The sequence below is a fragment of the Canis lupus genome, chromosome 16 (genome assembly GCF_048164855.1).
Source record: "Canis lupus baileyi chromosome 16, mCanLup2.hap1, whole genome shotgun sequence".
Lineage (NCBI taxonomy): Eukaryota > Metazoa > Chordata > Mammalia > Carnivora > Canidae > Canis > Canis lupus.
Window position 1 is genome coordinate 28,199,871 of NC_132853.1, and position 27,327 is coordinate 28,227,197.

General features: G+C 47.0%; 1 protein-coding gene and 2 long non-coding RNA genes across 12 annotated transcripts in view; 2 read left to right on the top strand and 1 right to left on the bottom strand.

Annotated features, from left to right (window-relative positions):
• On the top strand, positions 1 to 13,811 carry LOC140606440 (uncharacterized). Of its 2 annotated transcripts, XR_012008752.1 has the most exons (4): positions 1 to 3,405; positions 4,493 to 4,700; positions 5,473 to 5,590; positions 13,221 to 13,811. It is a non-coding gene; the product is annotated as an uncharacterized lncRNA (long non-coding RNA). The 2 variants fall into 2 exon arrangements; XR_012008751.1 differs by lacking the exon at positions 13,221 to 13,811 and having other exon boundaries at positions 6 to 3,405; positions 5,473 to 6,382.
• Positions 1,383 to 27,327, bottom strand: part of LPO (lactoperoxidase) — a 27,508-nt gene continuing 1,563 nt past the window's right edge. For 2 of the 5 annotated variants that reach the window (XM_072779844.1, XM_072779843.1), the window contains exons 2-13: positions 23,893 to 23,970; positions 22,692 to 22,779; positions 18,092 to 18,252; positions 16,834 to 16,951; positions 16,050 to 16,179; positions 15,167 to 15,373; positions 13,425 to 13,749; positions 11,642 to 11,802; positions 4,473 to 4,725; positions 3,342 to 3,515; positions 2,221 to 2,458; positions 1,383 to 2,030 (exon numbers count right to left, since the gene is read on the bottom strand). In XM_072779844.1, the coding sequence (XP_072635945.1) occupies positions 1,823 to 2,030; positions 2,221 to 2,458; positions 3,342 to 3,515; positions 4,473 to 4,725; positions 11,642 to 11,802; positions 13,425 to 13,749; positions 15,167 to 15,373; positions 16,050 to 16,179; positions 16,834 to 16,951; positions 18,092 to 18,252; positions 22,692 to 22,779; positions 23,893 to 23,968 (2,139 nt within the window). In that variant the 5' untranslated portion in view covers positions 23,969 to 23,970 and the 3' untranslated portion in view covers positions 1,383 to 1,822. Of the gene's footprint in view, positions 2,031 to 2,220; positions 2,459 to 3,341; positions 3,516 to 4,472; positions 4,726 to 11,641; positions 11,803 to 13,424; positions 13,750 to 15,166; positions 15,374 to 16,049; positions 16,180 to 16,833; positions 16,952 to 18,091; positions 18,253 to 22,691; positions 23,060 to 23,892; positions 24,063 to 27,327 lie in introns of those variants that run through there. The other 3 variants (XM_072779845.1, XM_072779842.1, XM_072779841.1) reach the window with 3 other exon arrangements.
• Positions 16,700 to 27,327, top strand: part of LOC140606439 (uncharacterized) — a 27,168-nt gene continuing 16,540 nt past the window's right edge. For 3 of the 5 annotated variants that reach the window (XR_012008749.1, XR_012008746.1, XR_012008747.1), the window contains exons 1-3: positions 16,700 to 17,122; positions 17,948 to 22,489; positions 25,285 to 25,443. This is a non-coding gene — a long non-coding RNA (uncharacterized lncRNA). The remainder of the gene's footprint in view (positions 17,123 to 17,947; positions 22,490 to 25,284; positions 25,444 to 27,327) is intronic. The other 2 variants (XR_012008750.1, XR_012008748.1) reach the window with 2 other exon arrangements.

Consider the following 27,327-nt stretch of genomic DNA (forward strand, 5'->3'; position numbering starts at 1 on the left):
ATCCTGGGCTCATGCCCTAAGCCGAAGGCAGATGCTCAACCACTGAGCCACCCAGATGTCCCTGTGTTCTGGATGTGAACCAGCGTAGTCTGTGCCTCCAAACTGGGAGTGGGAGTGTCCAGGAGTCATCCTTTGCTGAGCCACACGTGGAAGATAGTTCTTAGAAGCCTCTGGGCCAGCTCAAACCAAGCAGACCATCCTGACTCACCTTCCACCCATACAACTCCTGGTGGAACAGAAATTGTGGTCACCAAGCCCTTATATTCATTCATTGCTCTGGCAGAGGTTTGCGACCTGCTCACCCTGTGTCAGGGCTGTGTCGGGTGCTGGGAGATGGGACAAAATGCTGCCCTGCAGGAGAGACAGAACAGAGGTGTGATGGGAAGGTGGGCCCTTCCCAGATGACAGGGCATCTCTCCCTGCATCCTTGCAGCCTGGCAGGTGGTTTGGAGGCCCTCAAGACAGTAGACTTCTTCTCAATCTTGGCTTCAAATAGCCAGTTCCCGAGAGCAGGGACAACAGATGGCTGGGCCCAGGAGGACAGGGCCAGAGCTGAGGGAATGGAAGGAGGCTATTTCCCAAATAATCTTGCCTGAAGCCTGACTCCTGTATCTGAGACTGCCTATTTTGCTTCCCCCGCCCCCCTCATTCTGGGAGCCTGAAAGTGTGCAGGATGTGGAGGCTAATGTGCACATAGGAGCCCCAGGGCCACATGAAGACCTCCTATAACAGGATAAATACTCCTCTCCATTTCACTGATGATGAGCAGGGAGGTGAAGGGACTCATCTGAGGCCTTGAAGAAGTAGGTGCCAGAGCCAGGACTACAGCCCAGGTCTTTGGACTCCTGGCCTATTCCCACAGGATGGCCGACTGCCTCCCTCCCACCCTCACTCCACTGGTCAGGGTACCTGGAGGTGCTGGCTGGGCTGATCTTACCCTGAGGGTCATTTTAAAAGAACACTTGAATATGTATTGGGCAGCAGTACAAGGAATATTTTGGAGATGGCCCTTCAGAAGTCTCAGACCCCAAGGTCTGCCTTAGAAGAAGAGAATATTTCCCAGAAAGGTTTCTGGAAGGGAGATCAACTTTAGCTGTAGGGGAATCCAGGCTCAGAAGTCCTCCCTGTTTGATCCCTTATAGCACCCCACACCCTCTCCTTTGCCTCTCTATGGCCATCACTTCTTTCCCCAGGAGCTCTTTGCCTCCTCCTTTTCTTTGAGAACTCCAAAATCTCACCAAACCATGCCTTCTCAACCCACAGACCCATGCGCACAACATTTTAGTGGTAAGACATGTCTATATAAACATCTAGTGATTAGTTGGCAGTGGTCCCAAGGTCTGCCTTCTGGAAAGGAATGGTGTCATGGCCACCATTCTGAGTCAATCATTAGATGTTTATTGAGCACCTGCTGTGTATGTCATGCTGGTTGGCAAGGATACTCCAAAGCAGACTGAAGTTCCTGGCTCAGGGAGCTTACAATTTAGTTTGAAAGAAGAGGAGGAAAGATAAGAGTGCAAAGATCATGATGGCTTCAGCCAAGACTTGTTGCAGGGAGAGGATGGGTGACATCTGCAGACAGAGGGGATGGTATGGGAGCAGCAGGATTTGGGTGGAAGAGCTGGAAAGGCTGAGGCGCTGGCCTTGGGCTCAAGCGAGGTACGCATCTGGAGAGTATAAAGAAACTCGGCTGAAAAGAAGGGCCAGTGTGGGGAGTGGAGCTCTAAGGCACTGAGTCACTGAGCTTGCTCTTGCTTGAAATGACATCAAGGACCAAAGGGAGCACTACTGCACAGTGTGGGAGGTTGGGAAACCTGGGCCCCTAATCCTCCACCGAGGCCCAGGGTGAAAGGTCCAGCTTGTCAATGGCTGAGCAATCCACAAAGCCTTCGGGGTAGTTGTTGGCCTGGAATGGGTCCCGTGGGACCTTGGTGATGTGAGTGTTGTCGCAGACAAGGCGCGAGAAGGATATTTTCCGTAGAGCGTCCCGCTGCTTCTCCGTGAAGACCCCAGGGTTCTCCCACCAGAATCTGCAGAGACAGAAGCAGGGTCTGTCCACACAGCCCAGCTGGACCACCCCCATCCCCTTACTGTGCCACAGGGGAAGGAAGGAGGTCACTGGGAACACTCTGAGGTCTGGACTGGTTCTCACATGAGACTTTGGGACACCCATGGAGAAGGGTCAGCTCTTCCTGGCCCTCCTCATGACGTCTCACTTGCCTGTCTCCATCACGAATCTGCTGGAACTGCTTTCCCAGGAGGCAGGCCAGGAGAGATCCCACCCGGCCCCTCTCTACCTGGGGCTCAGCAACACCCCCAACCCAGATGTCGATGTTGTCAGGGGTCCCATAGAGATCCAGTAACTTCTCAGCCAGCCTCCTGTTCTTCAGTACAGCATCCAGCTCCTTCAGGGTCTGGGGCTGTGGGAGGTCACAGAAGCCTCTCCAGGAGTTGTACCCTAGGGCAGAGAGGTGGAAGCTGCCTCATTTCGGGGGCTTCTCATCCACAACCCCCCTAGTGGACATACTGCTCCAGCTCCATCAGTCCCAGAAAGTCTGGACTCGGGGCACCTGGGTGGCTCAGTGATTGAACATCTGCCTTTGCCTCAGGGCGTGATCCCAGGGTCCTGGAATCGAGTCCTGCATGGGGCTCCCCTCCGGAAGCCTGCTTCTCCTTCTGCCTACGTCTCTCCTCTCTCCGTGTCTCTCATGAATAAATAAATAAAATCTCAAAAAAAAAAGAAAGTCTGGACTCATACCCTGGGACAGGGTAGGCAGGGCTCCATTGTTTTATACTTGTGGGACTTAAGGCTTGAGAGGGCTAGCAGGCTCTATGGTGTTTTCTATGGGTCCAGGCACTATTCTGAGCACTGTACAAATATGTAAACTGAAGAATAGAGATGTTAAGTAACTTGCCTAAGGTTACATAATTAGAAATGGCACAGCTGGGATTTGAACTCAGGCAGTATGGCTCTTAATTGTTACATTAAATTGCCTTTCGTGGGTATAAAAGGAAGGTCCAATAGTCATTGGTTTCTCTTTCTCTTCTCCTTTCTTAATGTTTATCTGGGCTTTTAAACTGGTTTTACAAGTCAGTTGTTGGCCCCCCATTCCTTTGAGGAGTTCCAAGATGGTTCTAGATATGTACTACTCTTATCCCTGCATTAGAGAGAATGGAAGAATTCCATTTCACAGACCAACAGAATGAATTTTTAAAAATTGGCATCTCTGTTTTCTGTTTTAGAATTGGTCAGATCCCCGGGGTTATCGAAGAGAGTCCCCAGGAACCCCAGAAAGTAACTAAAAGTTCCCTGAGCCAGGCAGGCCTGCAGGCCCTCTCACCAGGCATCCCGTGGTCCCGGCAACGCTGGATGTTGATGGCGGCCAGGTCAAAGCCATGAATCTTGTGAGTTGGCTGGAAAAGTTTGTTGCGCAGCTCTCTTGTCATCATTTTATTCTGACTAATCAGCTTGGAATTCTTGGCTAGCAGGCCCCTGATCAGAGGGTCAATTCCACCTGCAAGGGAGACCCAGAGACCATCCTGGGGAGGTGGGTAGGGGGAGGCCATCTTCCACTGCTGGCTCCTTCCCCCACTAGAGGATTCCTCTCAAGCTGGGAGCCAAGAGAGAAGAGCCAGGGGCAGCCTGCAGGGAGCGCTGAGGTCGAGGGCAGTCTAGACTGCTGCGGAGTGGGGACGGGAAGAAAGGGGCATTCCTGGGACCTTGGCAGGAATAGAAGTAAGCTTCAGGAGTTTTTTTGAGCTCTAGCTCAGAGAGTCGGCTCCTTCTCTTTCCATATGTTCCCCTGAAGAACTCTGAAGCATGGGAAGAGGTAGCAGAAGTCTACAGAGAATGCCTGTGACTCATCAGGCCTTAAGTAAAGCCAGTTTCAACACAGCCTGGCCCAGGAAAAAGGGGGGCCCGGCCCAACCTCTGGCACTTGATGGAGGTGGAAGGACTTAGAGGAGGCAATTGCAAAAAAAAAACCCAATTTATTTACCAAACCCATGAATTCTTTCTGCAAGGGTCAGAGAAGCCTGTGGCGGGGAACACCCAGGTACCTTGGAGGTCAGAAGAGAAGAGAAAGAATAATAACTAAAATTTATTGACCACCTCCTGTGAGTTAGAAACCATTGTAGGGTGCTTTCCACATATACACCACTAGTGTGTATGGTATCATTGTACGCCCTAGTGTGATAGGTATCATTGTTGTCCCTGTTTTACAAATGAGGAAACTAAGGCTCAGTGAGGTGAATTCACTTGCCCCTAGTGTGATAGGTATCATACGCCCTAGTGTGATAGGTATCATTGTTGTCCCTGTTTTACAAATGAGGAAACTAAGGCTCAGTGAGGTGAATTCACTTGCCCCAGGTCACACGGGAAGTTCCTGGGGTCTGATTTCTATGGCAGGCTTCCCTAGAAGCAGGCCGCAGAGTGAGACACTAGGTGACAGTGCTTCCCTAAAAGCACGTACCGTCTTTGACTATCCTCCAGGTGTTAAAGAAGAGGGTGTGCAGGGGAAGCTCTGATTCTGGACCCCATGGTTGATAGTTCTCATCCAGGCGGGACAGAGTGGAGGGGACCTCCAAGTGGCCAAAGCGGAAGGCAAAGGTGAAGACATTGGAAATTCGGGGGTCAGCAGATTTGTTATAGCCTTGGTAAGGAGGGATCCACTTCTGCATCTCATCACCGAGCACCATGGGTAGGTAGTCCCTAAAGGTGGTAATCTGAGGGCAGAAACATGTCATGAGCAAAAGGTGTAAGAAACACTTAAATCTCTGCAGAGTGAGGTTGGAGGAAGCTTCAGTCAAGAGGGATGAGTAGCCAAAAATCTAGAAGGGCAAATGGATAGCATATGTGCCCATTTCCCTTCCTGTGACCATGGCAGACATTGGCTAATTGATCATGACATTCTTTCGGCTGGTTGGTCATCATTCATCTCAACACAGGCTTTACTGATCAGTCATTTGAATTGGCACTAGATTGTCATCTCTGCTCTAGGTTTATGACTTTGAAGCTAAAGTGACAGTCCTTGTATGTCACTTTAACATAACGATGTCACATCATTCAACTTCTCCTTGAGGTCCAGGGCAAAAGAAATGACAAACTACAGGAATGATTCACAGGGTAAATTCACCTAATCTCCAATTTTGAAACAAATGGTGCACCATGGAGAGAGCAGTTTGGGAGTCTGTTTTACTCAAAGAGATGAACTAACACACATAGAAAAAATTTTGAAAAAAATAATGGCACCACGTAACGCAGTAATTATATTAATTTTTTATTCTTTCTAATCTTTGTCTATACAATACATATCTTTACACACTTCTAATCCTAGAGAATATATACTTTTGTATTCTGCTTTTTCACTTAAAGTTTCTCATGTCTCTACCTAGCTCACAATTATTATGTAGTTAAACGTGCATAATATTTGATTGCATTCATGGATCCTTCTCTTACTGTTTTACTTTTAGGTTGCTTCCAATTTGTTCAGCAGCATAGACTGTGGAGATTTCCTCTGAGTTTCCTCAGAGACAGAAACTTGCCTCTGGCCATAGTGGACTGGCCCAGCTGCAGCACCAGACCAAGCTGGTTAGTCAGATCTCATGCTCAGGAATTCAGATTTTGGATGCAGCTATTCTAGACTGTGTCTGATGGTGCTTGGTCTGAAGGGACAGGTGGGGCCATATGGGTGATCGTTCGCTACCATTTGTAGAAAAGCAGAGAAAATCTGTCTGAAGACAGAGACAGAGAAACACAGAAAGAAGGAGAGAGAAAGAGAGAGAGAGAGAGAGAGAGAGAGAGAGAGAGAGAGAGAGAGAGAGGAACAACAGAGAGTGGAGAAAGGCATGGAGAAAGAGAGACAGAACTGCCCTAATTCCAGATGGTTTCCAGTCTCTGGCTCTACCCCTTACTTAGACCCAGCTATACTGCCTGCCCTGTGGTTCCAGGAGAAACCTGTATCTATTTGACATATGTATAGGATTGAACCAACACTAAACATCTGAACTAGCCTGAATGGGCATTTTTTTCTTATAGTCCAATAAGCCCTGTTATGGATGGAAGTGTGTCCCCTTCTAAAGTCATATGTTGAAGTCCTAACCCCCATTGTGATTGTATTTGGACATAGGACCTATAAAGAGGTATTTGAGGTTGAATGAGGTCATAAGGCTGGGGCCCTCATCCAATAGGCCTGGTGTCCTTATAAGACGAGAGAGAGACACCAGGGAGCTGCACACACAAAGGAAAGACCATGTGAGGACACAGAGGAAAGGCGGCAGCCATCTGCAAACCAAGGGGAGAGGCCTCAGGAGAAACCAAAACTGCTGACACCCTGGTCTTGGACTTCTAGCCTCCAGGAGAAAATAAATTTCTGTTGTTTAAGCCACCCAGTATATGATATTTTATTGCGGCAGCCCAAGCAAACTAATATAAACCTTAATTCATATTATCTTTACTTTTCATACTTTTCATTCTTTGGATGATTTCCTACAAATATCTCCAGCAGCATGATTTCTAGGTTCAATTAAAAATAATTATTGAATTATGGAGATTTGGAGAAGAAATAGATGGAGATCTATCTCTTTGATGATTAAAACTATGTCCATGGGGCTTCTGGTTCTAGAACAAGATGGAGGAGACTCATTTTTCCCTAATCTTCTATGCTAAATATAAATACCCCCCCCCAGGAAATTATTTGATAGACAACATAAATAGACTTCCAAAGCTAGAAAGAAGGTGGATTTACTGGTGACCTCAGGGCATGAGGAATGATTGAGCTACCAAAACATTGAGCTTCTATTTGTCCCCAGACTGGGTACAGGAGAGGCTGGCAACCTGGAACCTTCAGTAGGAACAGACAAAAAGAGCCAAAGAAAGCCTATTCTTTCTCCCCAAAGGACTGGGACAGGAGGAGCCCAGCAGAGCCTCCGTGGAGAGCCCCCCAAATGACTCCACAACCCAAGCCCTTAGCCATTCCAGCCCTCGATCCACACCTCAAGCTGGCAGGTGGTCCAACATGACTACAACGGTGGTAGCAGTGAAACTCCATGTCTCTCTGTTCTTCAATCAACAGCATATAGAGACAAGTGCAATGGCCTCTGCTCCCCTAGAAGTTTGCCCAACAACAGAAGGCAGCCAGGAAAATGCCTTCCTGCCTTGTAGACAACATTAGTAGGCACTGAATGGGAACCCTAGAGGTACCAGAAAGAATGAAGCAGACCAGAATAGAATTGCAAGGACTCAGGAAACTAAACTGTCATTGGAACTAAAGCCCACAAAGGTAATTACTAAAATGTCTAGGATGTAATTGAAAATCACTCACCACCAAGAACCAGGAAAGCCACAGTTTGAATGAGAAAAGATAATTAACTAATGCCAATACCTACATGAATCAGGCACTGAGGTTATCTGATAAAGATTTTAATGCAGTTTCATAAAAATTCTTCAATAAATATGTCACCTTGAAACAAAAAACAGACCATGTCAGCAAAAAAGTAGAATTTATAAAAAAGAAATGCTGAAGTTATAGAACTGAAAAATACAAACTAAAATTAAAAACTTATTAGGAACACCCAGCAGTAGCATGGAGATAACAGGGTAGAATTGAAGATGGATCAATAAAATTTACTCAACCAAAGCAACTAGAGAAAATAAACAAAACAAACACTTCAAACAAACCAGAACCTCGGGGGTCTGTGAGACAATAACAAAAAGTCTAAAATTCCTATTAATGGAATCCCAGAAATAGAGGGGAAAGGAGTAGGGCTGAAAAAGTATTTGAAGAAATAATGCCTGGAAACATCCCCAAATTGGTGAAAGACATACACTTAGAGATTCAAGAGGATGAATGAATACCAAATATAATAAACCCAAAGAAATCTACTCCAAAATGCATTATAATTTCATTTCTCAAAACTAAACACAAGAGTCTTAAATACTGCCAAAAAGAAATGACACATTATCTATAAGTGAACACAATGTGAATAACGGGGAGCTTCTCATCTGAAACCATGGACACCAGAAGAAAGAGGCACAGCATTTTCCAAGTGCTGAAAGAAACCAGAAGGAAGAGCAAAGTAAACCCAAAGCAAGCAGAATAGGCTAAAGAAGAAAAGTCATATTAATGAAGACAGACCATTTGACAGAATTCAACATCTATTCATGATGAAAACTCTCCATACACTAGGAACAGAGCGGAATCTCCTCAACCTCATAAAGAGCATCCACACATCCACAGAAGATTTACAATGAACATTACACTTAATGGTGAAAGATTGAATGTCTTCCCTCTAAGATTAGAAAGATGAGGATGTCTGTTCTCACCACTCTTATTCAACACTATACTGGGAATTATAGCCACTGAAACAGGGCAAGAGAAAGGAATTTTTAAAACATGTAGATTACAAAAGGAGAAATACACCTGTCTTTATTTATGGATGACATGATTGTTTGTGTAGAAAACTCTAAGGAATCCACAGAAGAACTCTTAGAACTGAGTGAGTTCAGCAAGGTCAGGACACAGGATCAGCATACAAAAATCAATTACATTTTTATACACTGATGAACAAGTAGAAACTAAGTAAAAAATGTAATACCATTTATCACTCCTCCAAGGAAAATGAAATGCTCAGGTGTAAACCTAACAAAAGATGTACAAGGTCTGTATGATAAAAATTGCCAAATGCTGATGAAATACAGCAAAGAAAACCTGAACACCTAGACATACTGCATTTATAAATTGGAACACTCAACATTGTAAAGATGTCAGGTCTCCCTAAATTTTAATGCAATTCCTATCAAAATTTCAGCAAAGTTTTTTTTTTTTTGGTAGATGTAGATAAGCTTATTTTTAAAATATATAGGAAAAGGAAAAGACCTGGAATAGTCAAAACAATTTGGAAAAAGGATAAAGTGGGAAGAACCATGGCTCCCAGGATAAGTCTTACTGTGTAGCCATAGTAAATACTGGGGCTAGTATAGGAATAGACATATAGATTAATAGAACAGAATAGATAATTCAGAAATAAATTCATATAAAAATGCCTAAACACTTTATGATAAGGGAGCAAAAGCAATTCAATAGAGGAGGGATAGCCTTTTCAAAAAATGGTGCTGGAGCAGTTGGATATCCATAGGCCAAAGAAAAGGAGCCTCACCTTAAACCTTACACTTTATACAAAAATTAATCCCCAATGGATCATGGACTTAATTGGAAAACCTAAAACTATGAAGCCTCTAGGAAAAACTAGAGAAAAGATCTAGGACTAGAAAAAGAGTTCTGAGACTTGACACCGAAAGCACAACCCATGAAAGAATACCAAACACAATAAATCCAAAGAAGTCTACTCCAAGATGCATTATAATTAAATTTCTGAAAACTAAACACAGAAGTCTTAAGTACTGCCAGAGAGAACTGATGCATTATCTATAAATGAACACTAAAAAAGAAAAAAAGGTATTAATTAGACCTCATCACCATTAAAAACTCTTATCCTACAACAGATTCTGTTAAGAGGATGAGAGATTGGGGACAGATATTTACAAGTCACATATGTGACAGAGGACTTGTAACTTGTATCTAGAGTATATAAAGAACCCTAAAAACTTAACATTAAAGGATAATACATTTGAAAAACATGAAAATACTGAAAATATATGAACAGATATTTTACTGAAGAAGATATACAGATGACTAATAAGCACAGGAAAATATGTTCGACGTGATTAGCCATCAGAGAAATGCAAATTAATACCACAATGAAGGGGTGCCCGGTGGCTCAGTCGGTTAAGTGTCTGCCTTCTGTTCAGCTCATGATCTCAGGGTCCTGGGATGGAGCCCGTGTCAGGCTCCCTGCTCAGTGGGGAGCCTGCTTCTCCCTTTACCCCTCTGCCCCTACTCTTACTCACTCTCTCCCTCTCTCTCTCTCTCCTCTCTCTCAAATAAAGAAATATTTTTAAAAACCCACAATGAATGTTGTTACTACATACCTATCAGTAAGAGTAAAAGAAAAACCAATATGAGGGGATGTCAGGGTGGCTCAGCAGTTGAGTGTCTGTCTTTGGCTCAGGTCGTGATCCCAAGGTCCTGGGATCAAGTTCCACATCTGGCTCCCCACAGGGAGCCTGGTTCTACCTCTGCCTGGGTCTCTGCCTCTTTCTCTCTGTGTCTCTCATGAATATATAAACAAAATCTTTAAAACAAACAAACACAATGATGACAACAAACAATGGCCAGGTTGCAGAGACAACTGGGTCACTCATACACTGCTGGTGAGGACATAAAATGGTACAGATACTCAGGAAAATAGATTGGCAGTTCCTTTTATTTTTTTTATTTTTTTTTAAATTTTTATTTATTTATGATAGTCACACATAGAGAGAGAGAGAGAGAGAGAGGCAGAGACACAAGCAGATTCCATGCACCGGGAGCCCGATGTGGGACTCGATCCCGGGTCTCCAGGATCGTGCCCTGGGCCAAAGGCAGGCGCCAAACCACTGCACCACCCAGGGATCCCTGGCAGTTCCTTTTAAAACTAAAAATGGACTCTCGATATGACCCAGCAATTGCATTTGTGGGCACATATCCCAGAGAAAGAACAGCTTATTTTCATGTAGAAATGAATACACAAATGTCCACAGCAGCTTCATTCCTAATGGCCCCAAACTGGAAACAATTCAAATTTCCTTTAATGGGTGATGGTTAAATAAACTACAGAATACTACTCAGCAACAAAAAGGAAGGGACTTTACACCTGCAACAGCCTGGATGGACCTTGGGCAATTATGCCAAATATAAGGAGCCAATCTCAAAAAGATACATATTGCATGGTTTCATCTACCTAACATTCGTGAAATAACATAACTGTGCAGATGTAGAGTAGATCAGTGATTGCCAAGGGATAGGGACCTGGAAGGGGAAGTGTGGATGTGGCTATAAGAAGGTAGAAGGAGAGAGTCTTGTGGTGATGGTGGAGTGAAGTATCTTTATTGTGGTGGTGGTGGTTACATGAAACTACCCAAGTGATGACACACACACATACACACAGACACACACTCACCCCCATACACACATACACATACACACGCATGTGCGCGATTGCATTTCTAACTGGTGAAATGCAAATAAGACCTATGGTCTGTGTCATTGTTAATGTCCTGCTTTTGATGTTGTACCAAAGTCATGCAAAACATTAGCACTGGGGGAGGCTGGGTGCATGTACTGTTTGTTTGCTTACAACTTCCTAAGAATCTGTACTTATTTCAAAATAAAATGCTTAAAGAATATGTGCATGGTTAATTTTAGTTAGTCAATCAGGCAATCTACTATAGCAATGGACTATGCCTGTGACATGGGGCTTAGGTGTAGAGAATTTATAAAGAAGCTAATCCAACCGAAATAACTCACCTAGCTGCTATGCAACATTCCCAGGAGTGATGGAGACTGATCAATATACAAATAATTCTCCAACACTCTGAATCCAGGGATTCATTTTGGGGCAGAGAAAAGCATGAGACAGTGGAGGAGGAGAAGGGGAAGTGGAGGTATGGAGAATAGAGAAGATAGCTAGAGGTGTGATGACAGGCAGAGCCAGGGGCGGCAGCCAGGTGGGCATGGGAGGCAGTGCTCCTGGGCTTCCATACCTGCACAAAGGCCCCCAGGATCTTCCGGGCTTCCTGATAGAGCTTCTCTCCATCCCACTGAGGATTGAGTCTCTTTAGTTCTATTACCAGCCGGTTGTGCTCCCGGAGAAAGAGAGTGTGGGAAGAGGCCAGCAAGATCTGCTCCGAGGCTCGGGAATCTCCTGAAAGCCCAGAAGGCAGGAAAGTTGGTTCCCCAGGAGCAGCCTCAGAACCCAGTAAGCTGCACAAAAAAATAGATGACAGTGTCCCCGAGGGGCCCTCCCCTAAGGCCTCCTTCCAGTTTACCTAAGGTGAATCAAGTGGAAAGGGATCGGGGTTGGGATTCATAGGTTTTAATCTCAGCTCCACACACACTATATTTTCAGCTGTGTCACTTTGGACAAGTTCCTTGGCACTTCTAAGCCTCAGTCTCTGTATCTGTGAGAATGGGGATAATAAGGCTGACCACACAAGATTGCACTAAAAACTAGAGATGACATTAAAAAGTAAAATTTTGCTAATTACAATCCCAACTGCCCTCTAAAGTGGGGCAGTAAAAAGAAAGAGGGCCTTTTTGTGTGGAGCAACTTTGAAAGTTTTAGGAATGCAAGTTTGAGGACAGGATCCTGGGTAGGGTCGAATTTCTCTGTGTAATAATGGAAGAAGAATCTAGAGACGGGGAGGGGGCCAATGTGAGAGAGAGGAAAAAGGGGAAGAACAGGGTCAGTTAACTGGCAGAAGAGCAGATATTTCACAAGGAGACATCTTGTGTCTTCTAATCTTCAGGAAAAGTCTATTATATTCACAAATGCTCGGCCTTAGTGGATACTTTTGTGGAAAACAGGAAAGGGTTCATTTTTGTATCTGGATTGATATGAGATATATGTGAACACAGAATCCAAGAGATCTACCCAAGAGATCTGAGCCTATGAACTGGCTTCCTGCCATGTCTGGGCTGGGCAAGGGGTTTGTCCTGCAGAGGAGATTTTTGGAAGAGGAAAGGTCTCCAGAAGCCGAAGGCATGAGGGCAGACCAGAAGGGCAAGGATATAGGCCCCCAGAATGAACAAAATTGGGGAGCTTTGGTTGTGCACAGGTTGTACGGAGTAGGGGCTTTGTGCTGAGTTTATGAAAAGCCTTAAAAATATGCATTCCTCTTAATCCAGAACTTCCTTCTCTAGCAAGTTATCTTAATAAAATCATTAAAAATGAGTGGAAAGATTCATCAAGAAGGATGTTCATTACCGAAAAAACCACAATAAATTACAGAAAAACTAGGAATGATTTAAATGCTTCCAAGTAGGGTTGATAAAATAAATTATGATAATATATGTCATGGAATACCAGGCAGCCAGTAAACATCATATTGTAGAAGAATAATTAACGATGTGATATATTAAGTGACATCAGGTTATAGAACATAACTGATAGCATAACCCCCCCCATTACATAAAACAGTATAGAACTATAGCTATGATTTTTAAAAAATCCTGGAAAGATGGGCATTAAAAATGTTAAGAATGATTATCTGTGGGTGGTGGGGTTTTGCGGATTTTCTTATTTGTGTATCTCTGGACTTAATCCTTTTTTTTTTTTTATAGGAACACATGTACTTAGATTTTGTATTCATCTGGGCCCTTCTGACAGTCCTGGACCAGTGTCAGAGGCAGTGGGGGCTTGGTGTGCGTTTTTTTCCGGAAGACAAATGAGAAGAAGCAGTGGTAAAGCCTCCCTGGAAGCTGCCTAGTAGCCTCCTGAAGTTTTTCTGGTCTCTCTCTGCTCCTGTGGTCCCAGCCTAGACTCACCTGCCAGGAAGCAGGGCACTCGGGCAGTGGTGTTGATGAACTCACAGGGGCTTGGCTTCTTGACGTCAAAAGGCAGGTAAGCCAGCCCATGGTCATGGACCTCCTGATTCACAGCCATAAGGCCCAGGGGGCTGCTGAGGTTTCGAAGGCGGTTGGCCAGGCTGGGCTCAGGACCGTACACAAGGCTGGCATCCAGGAAGGAGGTCAGAGCGTTAATCTGATCTCGAGCCAGGGACTGGTAAGGTGGAGTGGGGCAGACGAACCCAGCTCGGAAGAAAGGCATGCACTTGCCTTGAGTCCTCAACTTGGGGTCATTGGGAGGGAACTGCGGAGAGATCAGGGGGTAGGTGACTGGGTGGAGGTGGCACAGTTGGAACCTGGCAACCTCCCCCTAGGGTGGGTCTGGATACAGCGGCAAAGATGCTGATGGAGCCCTCCTGGGACCCTGGGACCAGACACTGACTCCAGATGCCTCCTGCTGATGCTGTATATCCTGGACCACAATGCCCTGAAATTCATTACATCCTATTATGTAAAAGGGTTGAGGGGAATCATTCAGTCTTTCATAGCAAAAGTTCCACATTTTTGGTGAGGAGGGAGGCCTGAGATCCCTATTCAGGGAAGCAGGACGTGAGATAGGAAAGGCTTTGTTAGTAATTATTAACAGGGATCCCTGGGTGGCGCAGCGGTTTGGCGCCTGCCTTTGGCCCAGGGCGCGATCCTGGAGACCCACGTCGGGCTCCCAGTGCATGGAGCCTGCTTTTCCCTCTGCCTGTGTCTCTGCCTCTCTCTCTCTCTCTGTGACTATCATAAATAAATAAAAATTAAAAAAAAAACAGCTACCATTCACTTATTTTGGATCTAACATGTGCTGTGTGTTATCCATACCTTCTCTCTCTTTGGTCCTCAAAAATTGTGAGTTAGATAATTCAGTCCCATTCTACATGTGAGAAAATTGAGGCCTGGAAAGGTTAAGTAATTTTTCTAAGAACTTAGAAACTGGAAGGAAGATCTATGGGATTCAGATCTCGATGGACCTCAGTCCACAGCTCATGTTCTTTATACCACAGCACATAGCCCTGATTTGTTTCAGTGAATAAATCACTAATTGTAAAATCCACAAATAAGAAGAAAACAGGGCACCGTTGCATGTTCTCTCTATTCCTGCTGGAAATCCCCACAAACCTCTGTTCTCACTCGGATTCATCCATCAAATTGCAGCTCTTTCTGGGAGTAGCCTTCCCAGACTTCAGGGTGACTTCCCAGACAGCAGTGTTTTACAAATTTCACTGTGTATAATACTAATCTCCTGGGGATCTTGATATAACATAGATTTTGTTTCCCAGTGTCAGGGATGAGGCTTGAGGTTTTACATTCCTAATAAGCCCCTAGGTGATGCCAATACTGCTGGGCCAGGCACATAGAGGATCCTCCCCAGAGTTTCCCAACTTTGCCATTAGTGATTACTTGTCCATTTCCTACACAGGCTCTTTGTCTTTGAGGAAAGGAATGGTGTCTTTGCCACCTTTGAAACCCCAGTGTTTAGTGCACTGCCTGGCATGAAGTAGATAATTAATGTCCATTTATGGAATAAATGGATGGGTGAATGAATGGATGGATGAGGTTCAGGAAGCTGTCAACTCAGCATTGGAGATCTATCACGAGACCTTGGCTGCCCAGCTGGGAATGTCTGCTCCTTCGGGGAGGCATGGAGTTTGTCACTCACCACGGCAGGGGCCTACCATGATGGGGAAGCAGTTGTCTCCTTGGACACAGTACTTGTCACACTGTGCTTTGGAGTACTCGCTGCTCCCCAGCTCCGTGTCGGGGGCAAAGTCCAGGTCATGGTCCACAATTTGACCCCACTGCATGAAGAGCAAGGACCTGTTTTGGTCCAGAACACCCCTGTCATTCAGGGAGTCTATAATCTTGTTGGATACCTCACGGGCCTAAAGACGGAGAGAGAAGGGGAGGAAGGATTGGAGGAAAAAGTGCTTTGAGGAGTCATACTCGCCTGCGGTTTATTGTGTACCGAGGGTATAACAGGTACATTTAATCCTCATGACAAGTTTGTGAGGTGGGTGGCATTACCCGTATTCTGTAGGTGAGGACACCAAGTCCTTGAGAGGCCAAGCCAATTCCCAACAGTCGTGCAGCTACGAAAGGGGTAGGGATGGGCCTGAACGCGGGTCTCTGTGACTCGATGGCTTGCAAGGCCAGTGCCCTTTCCACCATGGATCCTTCTCAAGTGTCACCGTGTGCCAGGTGTCTGGCATTGGAGAGGGGCTCCGGGGAGGGGCTGCCAACTCAGATGAGGCCAACAGATAGGACCTCCGGGCAAACAGCAGCTGAAGCACCCCAGGGGCTGGGGCGGGGTAGGCGCGGGCCGGATGGGGCAGGGAGGCCATCTGCCCGGGAGACCCCAGGGTGTCTGGCCGCGACCGCCACGTGGCCGGCCTCGGGGCTCCGGGCTCCGGGCTCTGCTGCCCTCTAGTGGCACTTGGGGGAAATGTCCAAATCTCGCTCTCGCACCCCCGGGCCTCGCACCTACTTCGGCTCCGCTCCGAGAGCGCCCCCGCCCCTTCTGCTCGCGGCTCGCGCCCACCCCGGGCCGCGCGCGCTCACCAGCGGGAGGGGGAAGCCGTTCCGCGTCCTCCCCGGCGTCCACCCGAAGGGCAGGGACAGCCCGTCCTCGTACTCCGCGGGCAGCCAGCGCGCCAGCGCCCTGTTGGCGGCGCCCAGCGCGGGCTTCCTCCTGAAACCCAGCAAGACCCGCGCTCAGCCTGGGCCGGCGCCGCGGGCTACGCTTCTCGGCCGAGCGGGTCCCGGCGGGGCGGGGGGTCCGGGGGGGACCGGGGGGAGGAGCGGAGGCCTCCGCCCGCGGGAAGGGGCGCGCAGGGGGCGCCTCTCAAATGTGGGGTTTCTGAACTGCGCGCGCTGTGAAGGCGCCGGGCCGCGCTGCGGGTGGGATCGGGGCCCTGCAGGGGATGCGGCAGTTGGCGCGCCGGGGGCCGCTCGGTTACCGGCTGCCTGTGGTTCGGCTGTGGTCCTGGATCCGGGGATCCAGTCCCGCATCGGGCTCCCTGCTCAGTGGGGCGTGTGCTCCTCTCCCTCTCCTCCTCCCCCACTCATGCTCAAGTGCTCTGTCCCTCTCTCAAATAAATAAATAAAATCTTGGAGGAGGAGGAGGAGGAGGAGGAGGAGGAGGAGGAAGTTCCGGGAGGGTTCCAACAGAACGGTTTCGGTGGGCCCCAAGCCCGGGAGGGTAAGGCAGTGGCAGTTCTGCCGGGAAGCCCCGGGAAGCACCCCCCCCGCCCCCAGCCCCCACCCCCCCACCCCCACCTCGGTTGGGTTGGACAGGGCTGGGTGAGCGGGTGGCTGCCCGCCGCACCTACTCATGCCCACTCACCTGTTATTACAATCTCCTGTGATGGTTCGGTAAGGACTGTCCTTGTCACATTGCACCACAGCAACAGGGGCACCACAGCCCACCTCCCAAGACAGTGCAGTCAAGTCCAGGTTGGGGTCTGAAACAGAAGGGACGCCAAAGGGGTTGAGTTCTTTCTCCATTCTGGGGCACTGGCGGGAGGCAGGAAACGGAAACCAGAGGTGAACTTAAATTTCTTGGAATACATGTCTCTGTTCTAGTTTAGCCAATTCTCAGGTGACGTCTTGTTCGATCCTGACGACTCATTAAGGTAAGAATTTTAATCCCCGTTTTACAGATGAGAAACTGAGACCACAGTGCTGGAGAGACTTGCCCAGGGCCATACAGATAGTAATTGTGAAAGTCCTCAGAATTGTAAATGATTCTTTGTTTATCAGGTCATTCAATTCATGAGATCTTTCTTTTAGAATGAAAATACCCCCTGAAAGGTTAAGCACCTGTTAGTATGAATTAGTTTGATAAGACAGATTTTCTTCTAAAGCTTCACTGGCATCTAAACTATCAAGCAAACAGGAATCTAAGGAAGATGTTGGGAAGGAACAGAGAATTTGCCCACGCAGGAATTTGCCCAAATCCTAGGGAGTTATCTTTCCCGACTTGATGTTTTCTCAGGGAGAACCTGCAGCCTCTTCCTCTGGTCTAGACCAAACCCCTTCCTTTCTGACCCTCCAGGAGCTGTGACATTTGGTAGGGGTGGGAGTGGAGGGGTTGGAGGAGGTCATGATCAATCCATTAGTTCATTGTTTCAGCTCCACATTACCCCAAACAAGATGGAAATCTCATCTCCTGTGACCTAATCCCAGTAAATCCCCCTGATACAGGTGGCTTAAATGTCTCCTTTATAGGCGGTAGTGGTGGCACTGTGGTTTGGGACAGGGAGCCCGTGTTTATTGACTTTAGTACTTCCTCTGGACAGAGGCCTTACAGATGGCATTATACAAAGAGCATGAATATCTCCTCATTTGGATTTGGCAATGTGACCATGCTGGGCCTGCGTTCATTTCTCTGCAAAAAAAAAAAAAAAAAAAAGTCCCATGCTGGCACAGCTGTCCTCTCTGCCCTCCTTGCTCTACAGGTCTGCGATTCTGAGAAGGGAGAGCTGAGAGTGCCCATCCCAGGAGGTGCTCCTAATAGGGAATGCAGTTTTTGGAGGCCTCCATTCTCTCCTGCAGGGAGATGGCCCTTTCCTGCTGTCAGAGGGTCAGTGGGTTTTCTGTACCTGTGGCATTGGTCAAGGCCACAATCTGCCTTAGCCTCTTTAAGGACTCCTCCCACACCTGCCCGTTGCGGATGGCTGTACGTGCCCGGCCTTTGGCATGTTTGAGGTACTCCGAGAGCTGTCGAGTGGTGGGCCCTTTGGAGCTCATGGCAGTCTTCAGCCTGCAGTGGAGAGCAATGGGAGAGTCAGGACCAAGCCCTCCAGCTCCAACCCTGTGGAAGAGGTGTGAAGTGACAGGTGTCTGGGGAGGAGCCGCAGGTGTGTGTGTGGGGGGGGGCGGGGGGCAGCACGCAGGAGACAAGCACGCCCTGTGCTCTTTTCTCACTCTTCCCCCTAATGCCTCTGGAAAATCTCTTCTGGGAGGAGGAAACATCTTTATGTGTCTGGTTCTCAGAAAGGGCAGGCAGATGAAGGTGAGCACTTCCTGAATTAGAATCAGAGGCTTGGGGCTCCTGGATGGCTCAGCAGTTGAGCGTCTGCCTTTGGCTCAGGACGTGATCCAGGGGTCCTGGGATTAAGTTCTGCATCACACTCCCCACAGGGAGCCTGCTTTTCCCCCTGCCTATGTCTCTGCCTCTTTTGGTTTGTCTCTCATGAATAAATAAATAAAGTCTTAAAAAAAATTGGAGGCTTGTAGCTGTGCTGGCCAGGTCAGAGTCAACTGGGGAAACTTAAAAACACCCAAGCCCTGGATATACTGATACAGACTAAGGAACTTCTAGAAATAACAGGCATAGTGGGCCTGTAGTTCTTCCATTGGAAACATCCTTAATTTCATCTGGCCCTAGAATTAGCGTGAAGTTTGCTTAGATGTGGGCTGTAGCATCATGCCTCTTGCTGGCCATTTTTGGGGCAAGATGTTCAGCCTTTTTACTCTTAATTTCCAATGTGTAAAATGAGAAGCCCAAATCCCTGCTCCTAAGAAGTTTGTGACAACACAGAGTGCTTATTGCAAGTTGGTATCAGAAAAGTCCCCCCATGAGAATCCCCCACCCCATCCCTGTGCCTCAGTCTCCTTGGGTGGAAGAAGAAGGGTTCTGTGAGATTATGTCTATGGCTCTAGACTCTGAAATGTTGGAAGTGGCTCAAATTCTCACAAAATACAGCTCTATTTTGAGGGTACCATTCACTGGCTGCAATACCTGGCCTGTCACTATGGATCAGGTTCTTAGCTGTTCCAAGAGTGAGATGCATGATGTCTCAGCTAAGGGACTTCCTGGGCAAACGGGACAGGCATAAGGACGACTGTGATGATTGTGCTCCAATCAGCAGGCCTACCCCCAATCAGCCTCCCCCAACCACAATAAAAAAGAACCCAAGAAAAGAAACCAGACTGTCTTTTGGCTGCTGTTGCAAGAGACAGTATGGCCCAGTGGCCCAGAGCACTGTGCTGTCCAATATGATGACCGCTAACCAAGCATGGCTATTTAAATGGAACTTCATTAAAATGAAATTAAATTTAGTTCCTTATTGGAACGAGCCACATTTTAAGTGCTCAGTAACCATAGTTAGTGGTTCCTGTATCGGATGGCACAGATATAGAAAATTTCAGCATCACACAAAGTTCTATCAGCTAGCAGTGGCCTAGAGTTTGAGCTTAGTAAGCAAGACCGTACCCTGGCTGTTTTGACTCCTGCCACTTACTAGTTGTGTGCCTCTGCGCAAGTTACTCAACTTCTCTGTACTCAGTTTCCCTATCCATAAAATGAGGATAAGGACAGTAACCTTAGGTTGAACCAGGCTATTTGATCATTTCCCCTCAACAACAAGCTATTTCATGTAGTTGGAGTCAGCACTTCATAGGATTTGGGGGAGGAAGAAATGTAAAGCAGCTAGAGCTGCATCTGGCATAGTATAAGCACTCAGGGTGTGTTAGCATCAGCACCACCATCCTCATGAGCCAGCACCCAAAGGGTTCCCCACCCCATAAACAAGGTGAGTTGTTGGGCCTTGTAGGGCTCCATCTGGAAGGTCCCATGCAAGGTTTCTCATGCTGCCTTCTGTCCTTCTCTGCCCTGAGCTCTGTGTGGCTCTCCTCCCGGAATGCTGATTCCCTGGAGACTTACCTCCTACTTTGCTCAGGGCTCGGCTCCATGGGGGCAGTCAGGGTTTGGGAAGAGGTCTTTATCCATCTCCCTACCTACACCCTCACCCTAGCCACCATCACCTCTCATTTAGACAGCTGCCACAGCCTCCTGACTGGGCCCTTGCCCTTATTCCCATTCCTTTCCCCATCTCCTGACCATGCCCCACACAGCTGCTGCGGTGAACTTTTTAGGAGAGGCAAACCATGCCACTCTGATTAAAACACTTCATCGACTCACCCTGGGACCTGGATGAATCCATCAGTTTACTGCACACATGCTCCTATGTGCCTTCACTGACTCTGTCTAGTTCCAAAACATTTTCATCACCCCCAAAGGAGACCGCATACCCATTAAGTAGTCATTTCCAATTTCTCCCCTGCCTCCCACCTCCCCACACCCATCAACCACTAATCTGCTTTCTGACTCTATGGCCCTCAGGATCCACCTCTCTCTTTCACCTCTATGTGCTGCCCCTCACCTACCACTTCCACCAGCATTGGCCTTCTTTCTGTTTCCCGAGCCCCCTAAGCTCTTTCCTGCCTTTGCACCTTTGCCTTTGCCCCTCCCAGACCCTGGGATGCTATCCCCCTGGCTCTCCACATGGCTAGCTGCTTCTCATCCTCCACCAGGCTTCCTTGATCCCTGACCTAGAGTTAACTGTTTGCTCTGTTTATTCTCTTCACTATCCTGTTCACAAATCATGACTCTTTGGATTGTTTGTGTCATGTAATGAGATGTTAATGTGTGATTCTTTATGTCTTTGTGAGGCCCCTAAGTCCAAGAACTAACCAGTGGGGATGAATTCCAAAGTGGGGCTGGTCATCCTGTACACAACCTGCAAAGGAGGTGATGAACACTAATTTTGTGGCTTTTACTGTATCCCCACCTTGAGGCTAGAAAAGGATTGAAGTTAAGGAGGGAAAGAGATTTTTCATTTGGAGATGGTTCCTGAAATGCCAGGCACTTCACTACTGCCACCATGGGGCTTCTTCTGTGCTTTAATTCTGTGACAAGGATCTCAAAAGGAGGGCTTGATTGTGTGTCCTAGAGTCCTGGCCAGTGGTTGATATCTGCCCAAAGAGCCTAAAGAAGTGCTGTCTGGCACTATGCACCTGATAGAATTTGCCAGACAGGGCAGCCCTGGGCAAAATCCACATATCCTCTGGCAGCAGGGCCAAGCTTTTAGTCTTCTGAAGCCTGCTTAAAAGAGACCTGGCTCAAGAGGGTATAGGGAGGTGAGAGAGTAAGCCAGATACTTCTAGGCTAAGGGTTGGCAGTGTAAGCTACTGGCCAGAGACTTCTCTGGGTCAGGGAGCTGGCAGCAGAATCTCTGAGAGAGCTGACAAGTGCCCAAGGTGGGGAAGAGCTTCTGATTCCCACAAAGCACTAAGTTATGAGGTGACTTAGACCTTGCTCTCTGGTATCTCTCCTCCCTTCCCCAGCCTAACCCCTAAAGAATCAGAAGCCTGTGCTGAGGGAAAGGGAGCAGCCCAGGAAAGAAGGATGAGCCGACTGTGCTCCCTTTTCTCACTGAAGCCTAACATAGCTTTGAGCTGAGGGAGGCAAGAAACTCTGGGCTTTGCCTTCTTATGCTGACATTTGAATTCCTGAAAGGACACTGTTCTTGGGACTAGAAGTGACCAGAGCACATATTGTCATCTAAAAGTCAGGATAAACAGTTTTGGGACTGCTTAAGAGTTCATTCAAAGGCCAAGGAGGAAGGAAGCCTCCATTCTAGTGCAAAGGGACAGCAAGAGGAAGGAATAAGGCTGCCTTCTGCTCAACACAATGGTTATTCTTGTTTGTCTGGCTTTAGCTGGATGGGCTTCCTGAGGGCAGGGATGCAGTCTGCATTGCTTATTTTGGAGATCCCAACCCCTATATGTGATTGGACGGTGGCTCACTCTGCTGGTGACCCCTGTGGGGGTCACCAAGCACCCTTGGATCTTTTTATGGGGTTGGGGTGCTGTGTCCCTAGCTGCCCTGGATGCAGCTGCTGAGGACTCACACCTGAACCCTACTTGTGTGATTACTAGCCAATCCTTGCTTAACTTCCTCCTTCGACCTCTGCAACTCGCCCCCTCACTTCATTTACAGCTTTCCTGAGAGCACTTCTTAATAAGTCACCTGCACATGAATCTACGTCTCAGTTTCTACTTCTAGGGAATTGGACCTAAGTCAGTCCATATGAGTTGAATGAATGGAGAAATTCTACCTACAAGCTTTTTGAGACTGAAACGCATGACCCCGGGAAACATTCGGCCACATGGAAGAAAGTGCTTATAGGATTAGATCAGACATCTTCTTCGAGGTGATTTACAGGCTACGGATTTTAGGACTTGTGGGATATTACTCTGAGGTGGGGTGGTGGTAGCACAGCTTGTATAACTGCTTTGCTCACTGGCTTGTCAAGGCTGGCCTAGATGTGCTTGTCATTAGCAGGAAGCCTAGGAAGGGAGGTATGCTCTGTGTGTGTGTGTGTGTGTGTGTGTGTGTGTGTGTGTGTCACATACCTGGTCCGGGATTCCAGGAAGGCCTTGTTGACTTCGACCTTGACCTGACTCACAGCATCAGAGATGGCAGCAATCTTGGTGGTCTGTGCTTGGAGGGGGAGGGACAAGGAGCAGAGTATCTGACACCCTTCCTTCGAGGTACTCTCTGCTTCTGTCTCCCTCTTTCTCAGCCATTCCCTCCACCTCTCAAATCTAAGCAGGCAGAAGATTGAGATTAGGACACATTCACAAAAATCTTCAAGGAGAAAAAGCACAGAATGGGAAGAATGCTCTCCGATCCTCCTTAAGATGTCAACATTGCTCCTCAGGAGTCCACTAGAATACCCAGGGATAGGATTAAGCTGTGTGACCATTCAGGTTGATTCGGGCTACTGGGCTGCAGGGATCTTTCTGGTTCTTGATGAGGTAGTTGCTTAAGCGAGTCCATCAAAGGGCTTAGCTGATCAGGGCCCTGAAGTAGAGAAGGGGATGGTATAGGGTGGAGGCAGGATTTCTTGCTTTCACTTGCATTGGAGTCTGGAGCATGGGGGAGAGGCAGGATGCATTCTCTGAACAAAGGAAGTCTACTGGGTTAAATGGTGTCCCATCAAAATACATGTCCAGCCAGGACCTCAGAATGTGACCCTATTTGGAAATAGGGTCTTTGCAGATGTAATTAATTCATAGGAGGTCATAAAGGCACAGGATCAGCGTGAGCAAGAGGAGAGGACACACAGGATACACACAGAGAAGTGTGTAAAGACAGGCAGAGATTGGACTGATGCAGCCATAAGCCAAGGAGTGTCAAGAATTGCTGGGGCCACCAGAAGCTAAGAAGAGGCAAGGAAGGATTCTCCTCTAGAGCCTTCAGAAGAACAGGACCCTGCTGACACTTTGATTTTGAACTTCTAACCTCCCAAACAGTGGGAAAATAAATTTTTGTTGTCTTTCTTTTTGTTTTGTTTTTTAAGATTTGTTTATTCCAAAGAGGGTAGGGGGAGGGCCAGAGAGAGAGGGAGGAAAAAATCCTGAAGCAAAATTCCCACTGAGCATTGAGATCAACGCGGACTCTATCCCAGGACCTTAAGATCATGACCTGAGCCGAAATTGAGAGTCGGCCACTTAACCAACTGAGCCACCCTGGTGCCCCTAAATTTCTGTTGTCTTAAGCCACCCAGTTTGTTATAGTAGTCCCAGGAAACCTATACAGGGGGACACTTACCATTTGTGACCAGTGCTGCAGCCTGGAGCCAGGTCAGGGAAGCTAAAAGAGCTGGGAGATGGAGAAGGACCCGCATTGCTGAAATGAGACCCAGGATCATGTGTAAGCCTTGTAGAGCTCCAATGGGAGCTCTACAGAAAGGGATAGTAAAGCAGAGAAGGCCCAGGGAACAGCAGATGTCCTCATATTGGAGCAGAGAAGGGGAAACTACAATAACCAAGTCAGCATCTACCATCTGTGCAGACCCATGCTAGCTACTGGCAGATGTGTAAAGAGGCAGTGCTGGAAGGGAAAGAACTCAGGCTTCGGGGTCAAGAGGTCCTGAGGTGTAGTTCTGCATTTGCTATAATAATTAGCTCTGTGGCATCAGGCAGGTTACTTAACATCTCTTGTCCCCTGGCCTGTCAAGTGAGGGGGTCAGACCAAGTGATTCAGGATGTCTGATTCTGCCCTGACAGCCTGTGACCTGAAATCCTGCACCCATCTTGTCCCAGGTGTGAGAAATGCTGTTACCAGACCTGGAGCATGTCTTTGGAGTTCTCCTTCCTCCTTCCCCTGAGGATGTGTTGCATCAGACACTCATCTCCTCCCTTCAGAAACCAGCAGGAGCTTCCCACTTCCTCAAAGAGCCAATATGGGAGCACAGGAATGAAAGTTACAACAAAGCTCAGGGTTCCCCCGAGCCCACAGCTGTGTCCCAGTCTGCCAGGAGAGATTCCAGCACTTAGATTAACCACTTCATTGTGTGTTTTAACCCTGGGCCTAAATCATCAGACTAAAATTCGTGCAGCTTTTTTTGCTGATAAGAGGCTTTGGGGCTTAGAGTGTTCATGAGGTTTGGTGGAATAGAACCAAAATATCTTTTGAGGAGCTTCTACCTCCAACCCAGGGGAGCACCCATGGCATGCAGATGGAATGATCCTGTCTGTGCTTAGTCTGTGCTCTTGACAGACATAGGCTCTTGACACTTGTGAATCTCTTAGATTTCACAAGTGAGTACAGATTCTCCCTTCCGTATGCATTCACTGGTTGGATTCCAGAAACACCCCAAGAAGAACATCTCAGACTGGCTGTCCCCTCTGTATCTATTAGAAGCTTCCTAAGAGAAATTATGGTTCTGGATCTTTGCCTGAGAGGCCACCCAGGTGGTCTTCTGGACACCCTCCGGATACTCTCCCCTTGAATTAGGCCAGCCCAGAAGAGAACTGTGTATCTAGAGGTAATTTCAGTCCACACTCCCCCAGTCTTTCCCTCTGTCCTTTTATGATTCCCTTACCAACTTTTATCTTGTATGAATATATAGTTTGTAAGCTAACTTAGAAAAAAAAGGCAAAGTATAAATATATACCTTTCTGGCCAAGATTCTTCCTGGCACTTTTATTTTTTTTCCAGGAGGAGTTCTCAAATAATTGGCCCTCAGTGAGATCCTGTCTTACACTTCTATGACCCCAAGTAGAACCATAATCCTCCTCTTTGTGACTTGAGGAGACCATTGAGCCAGCAGAAATCTGCCCTTTCAGGAACACAAAGATGATGGCTTTGGAGTAAAAGGTATTTTTAAAAATTCTGGTAAAAGCTTCTAACATAAAATTTACTATCTTAACCATTTTTAACCATCCAGTACAGTAGGGACAAGTATATTCACATTGTTGTACAACAGATTTCTAGAACTATTTCATCTTGCAAAACTGAAACTTTATACCCACTGAAGACCAACTCCCTTTTCCCTCTTCTCCTAGCCCCTGGCAACCACCATATCATTGATTTTTAAAGAGGGCTGATGGCCGCACAAGTATTCATTATACTACTCTTTCAATGACTAATAATAGATTAAAAACAAAAAGTAAAACGTTAGTCTATGGAAAAAAGGCATCATCTGAGATAGATTGAGGAAGAAAAATATAGCTGAAGACATGACAGTTGAGAAATCTGAACAGGAGAAACAACTTTGATGTTCATTTGTCTTCTTTCCTTGGAATCCCCTTTATACTCCCCTCAGTGGGAAGTAGGAGAGGGACCTCAAGGCCAAAGCCAAATTATTTTCCATGTCTTGGCCAACTTCCCTGGTACATGTGAAGGAAGGATGTAGGACAGAAAGCAGAGCCAGGCAAGCAAGTTCATGCCACTGCCCTGGAAAAAAGGTGTGCTAAAAGATCCTGGAGGATCTTTGGACCTTGTGGGGACACTGTAGCTGGAGCCAAGCAGAGCAGAGAGTGGAGGACATAGGGCTTCAGAGTGTTAAGAGGCCAGCAAAAGGCTTCTTTGATGTTTGGATATTTATCAACATTCTTATCATCATGCTAAATGAAGAAATCATTTTCCAAGCCCTTTGGAAGCCTGGAAACTTCCTTGTGGCATGAAGCATTATCTGGAGACAGAGTCACAGTCTCTGCCTCTCTGATGGCAGGCTGGTCCATAATTCCTTGCCTCCACTCACACTGTCTTATGCAGAGCCCTCCCTGCTTGATGTACTATTACTATTCATTCTTCAACAACCAGGCCAAATGCCACCTTCTCTATGAAGTATAGCAGATTTCTCCAAGCAAAGTTAAGTCATTCATTTTCCTGTCCTGCCATAGTACTCTAGTCATATCACATATCACTGTTTTCATGTTCTATTCCCCTATCAGACCCTGAGCTCCCCAACAGCTATTTACTTTTGTTTTTTCCCATGCCCAAGCCTATTGTTGGTACATAATAGGTGTTGGGTATATGCTGAATGAATGAAACTCCAAAGGCAGAGAAGTTCAGCATCTGGAGGATGCAGAGGGTGAGGGTTGTGATAGTCCCTTAGCCCACACCTTAATGTGCCTGCTATTCACCTGGGACTTTGTTAAATGCACATTCTAACTCAGAAGGTCATAGAAGGGGCTGGAGAGCCTGTACTTCCAACAGGCTCCCAGGAGATGCTGATGCTGCTGGTCTGTAGACCACACTCTGAGTGCAAAGGCCTACCAGAGACGGCTTTCAGATTTGCTGAGAAGTCACCAAGACAGGCTGCAGGAACACCTGAGAAGGAAAGGAATCAGTAGGATTCTTTTCCATAAGTGACAAGAGCTCTTTGAGGGTGGTGGGTGAGCCAGCAGGAAAACCAACAAACACACCATCATCCCTTGAGCAGCTCCAGGATCAAGAGGAAAATAGTGAACAGAAAATACTTATCAAGATCTTTTCAGAAGAAACAATCCCCCACCTCAGCCACAGGGTTTGGGACACCCAATCACATAAAACACAGTATGATTCAATCTTCATTCTTCCAATGTGAAACCCATCTAATATTGCTCCAATTCATATGTCTTATGGAGATTCAAGTGTCTGCAAGGGCACTGAAAGGGCACTGGGACTAGACATTCAGGGCTAACTAGATGTTCAGATATGCTATAAATAGCAGACATTCGATGCTGGAAACAAGATAAAAATCTGAGAGCCCTGGCT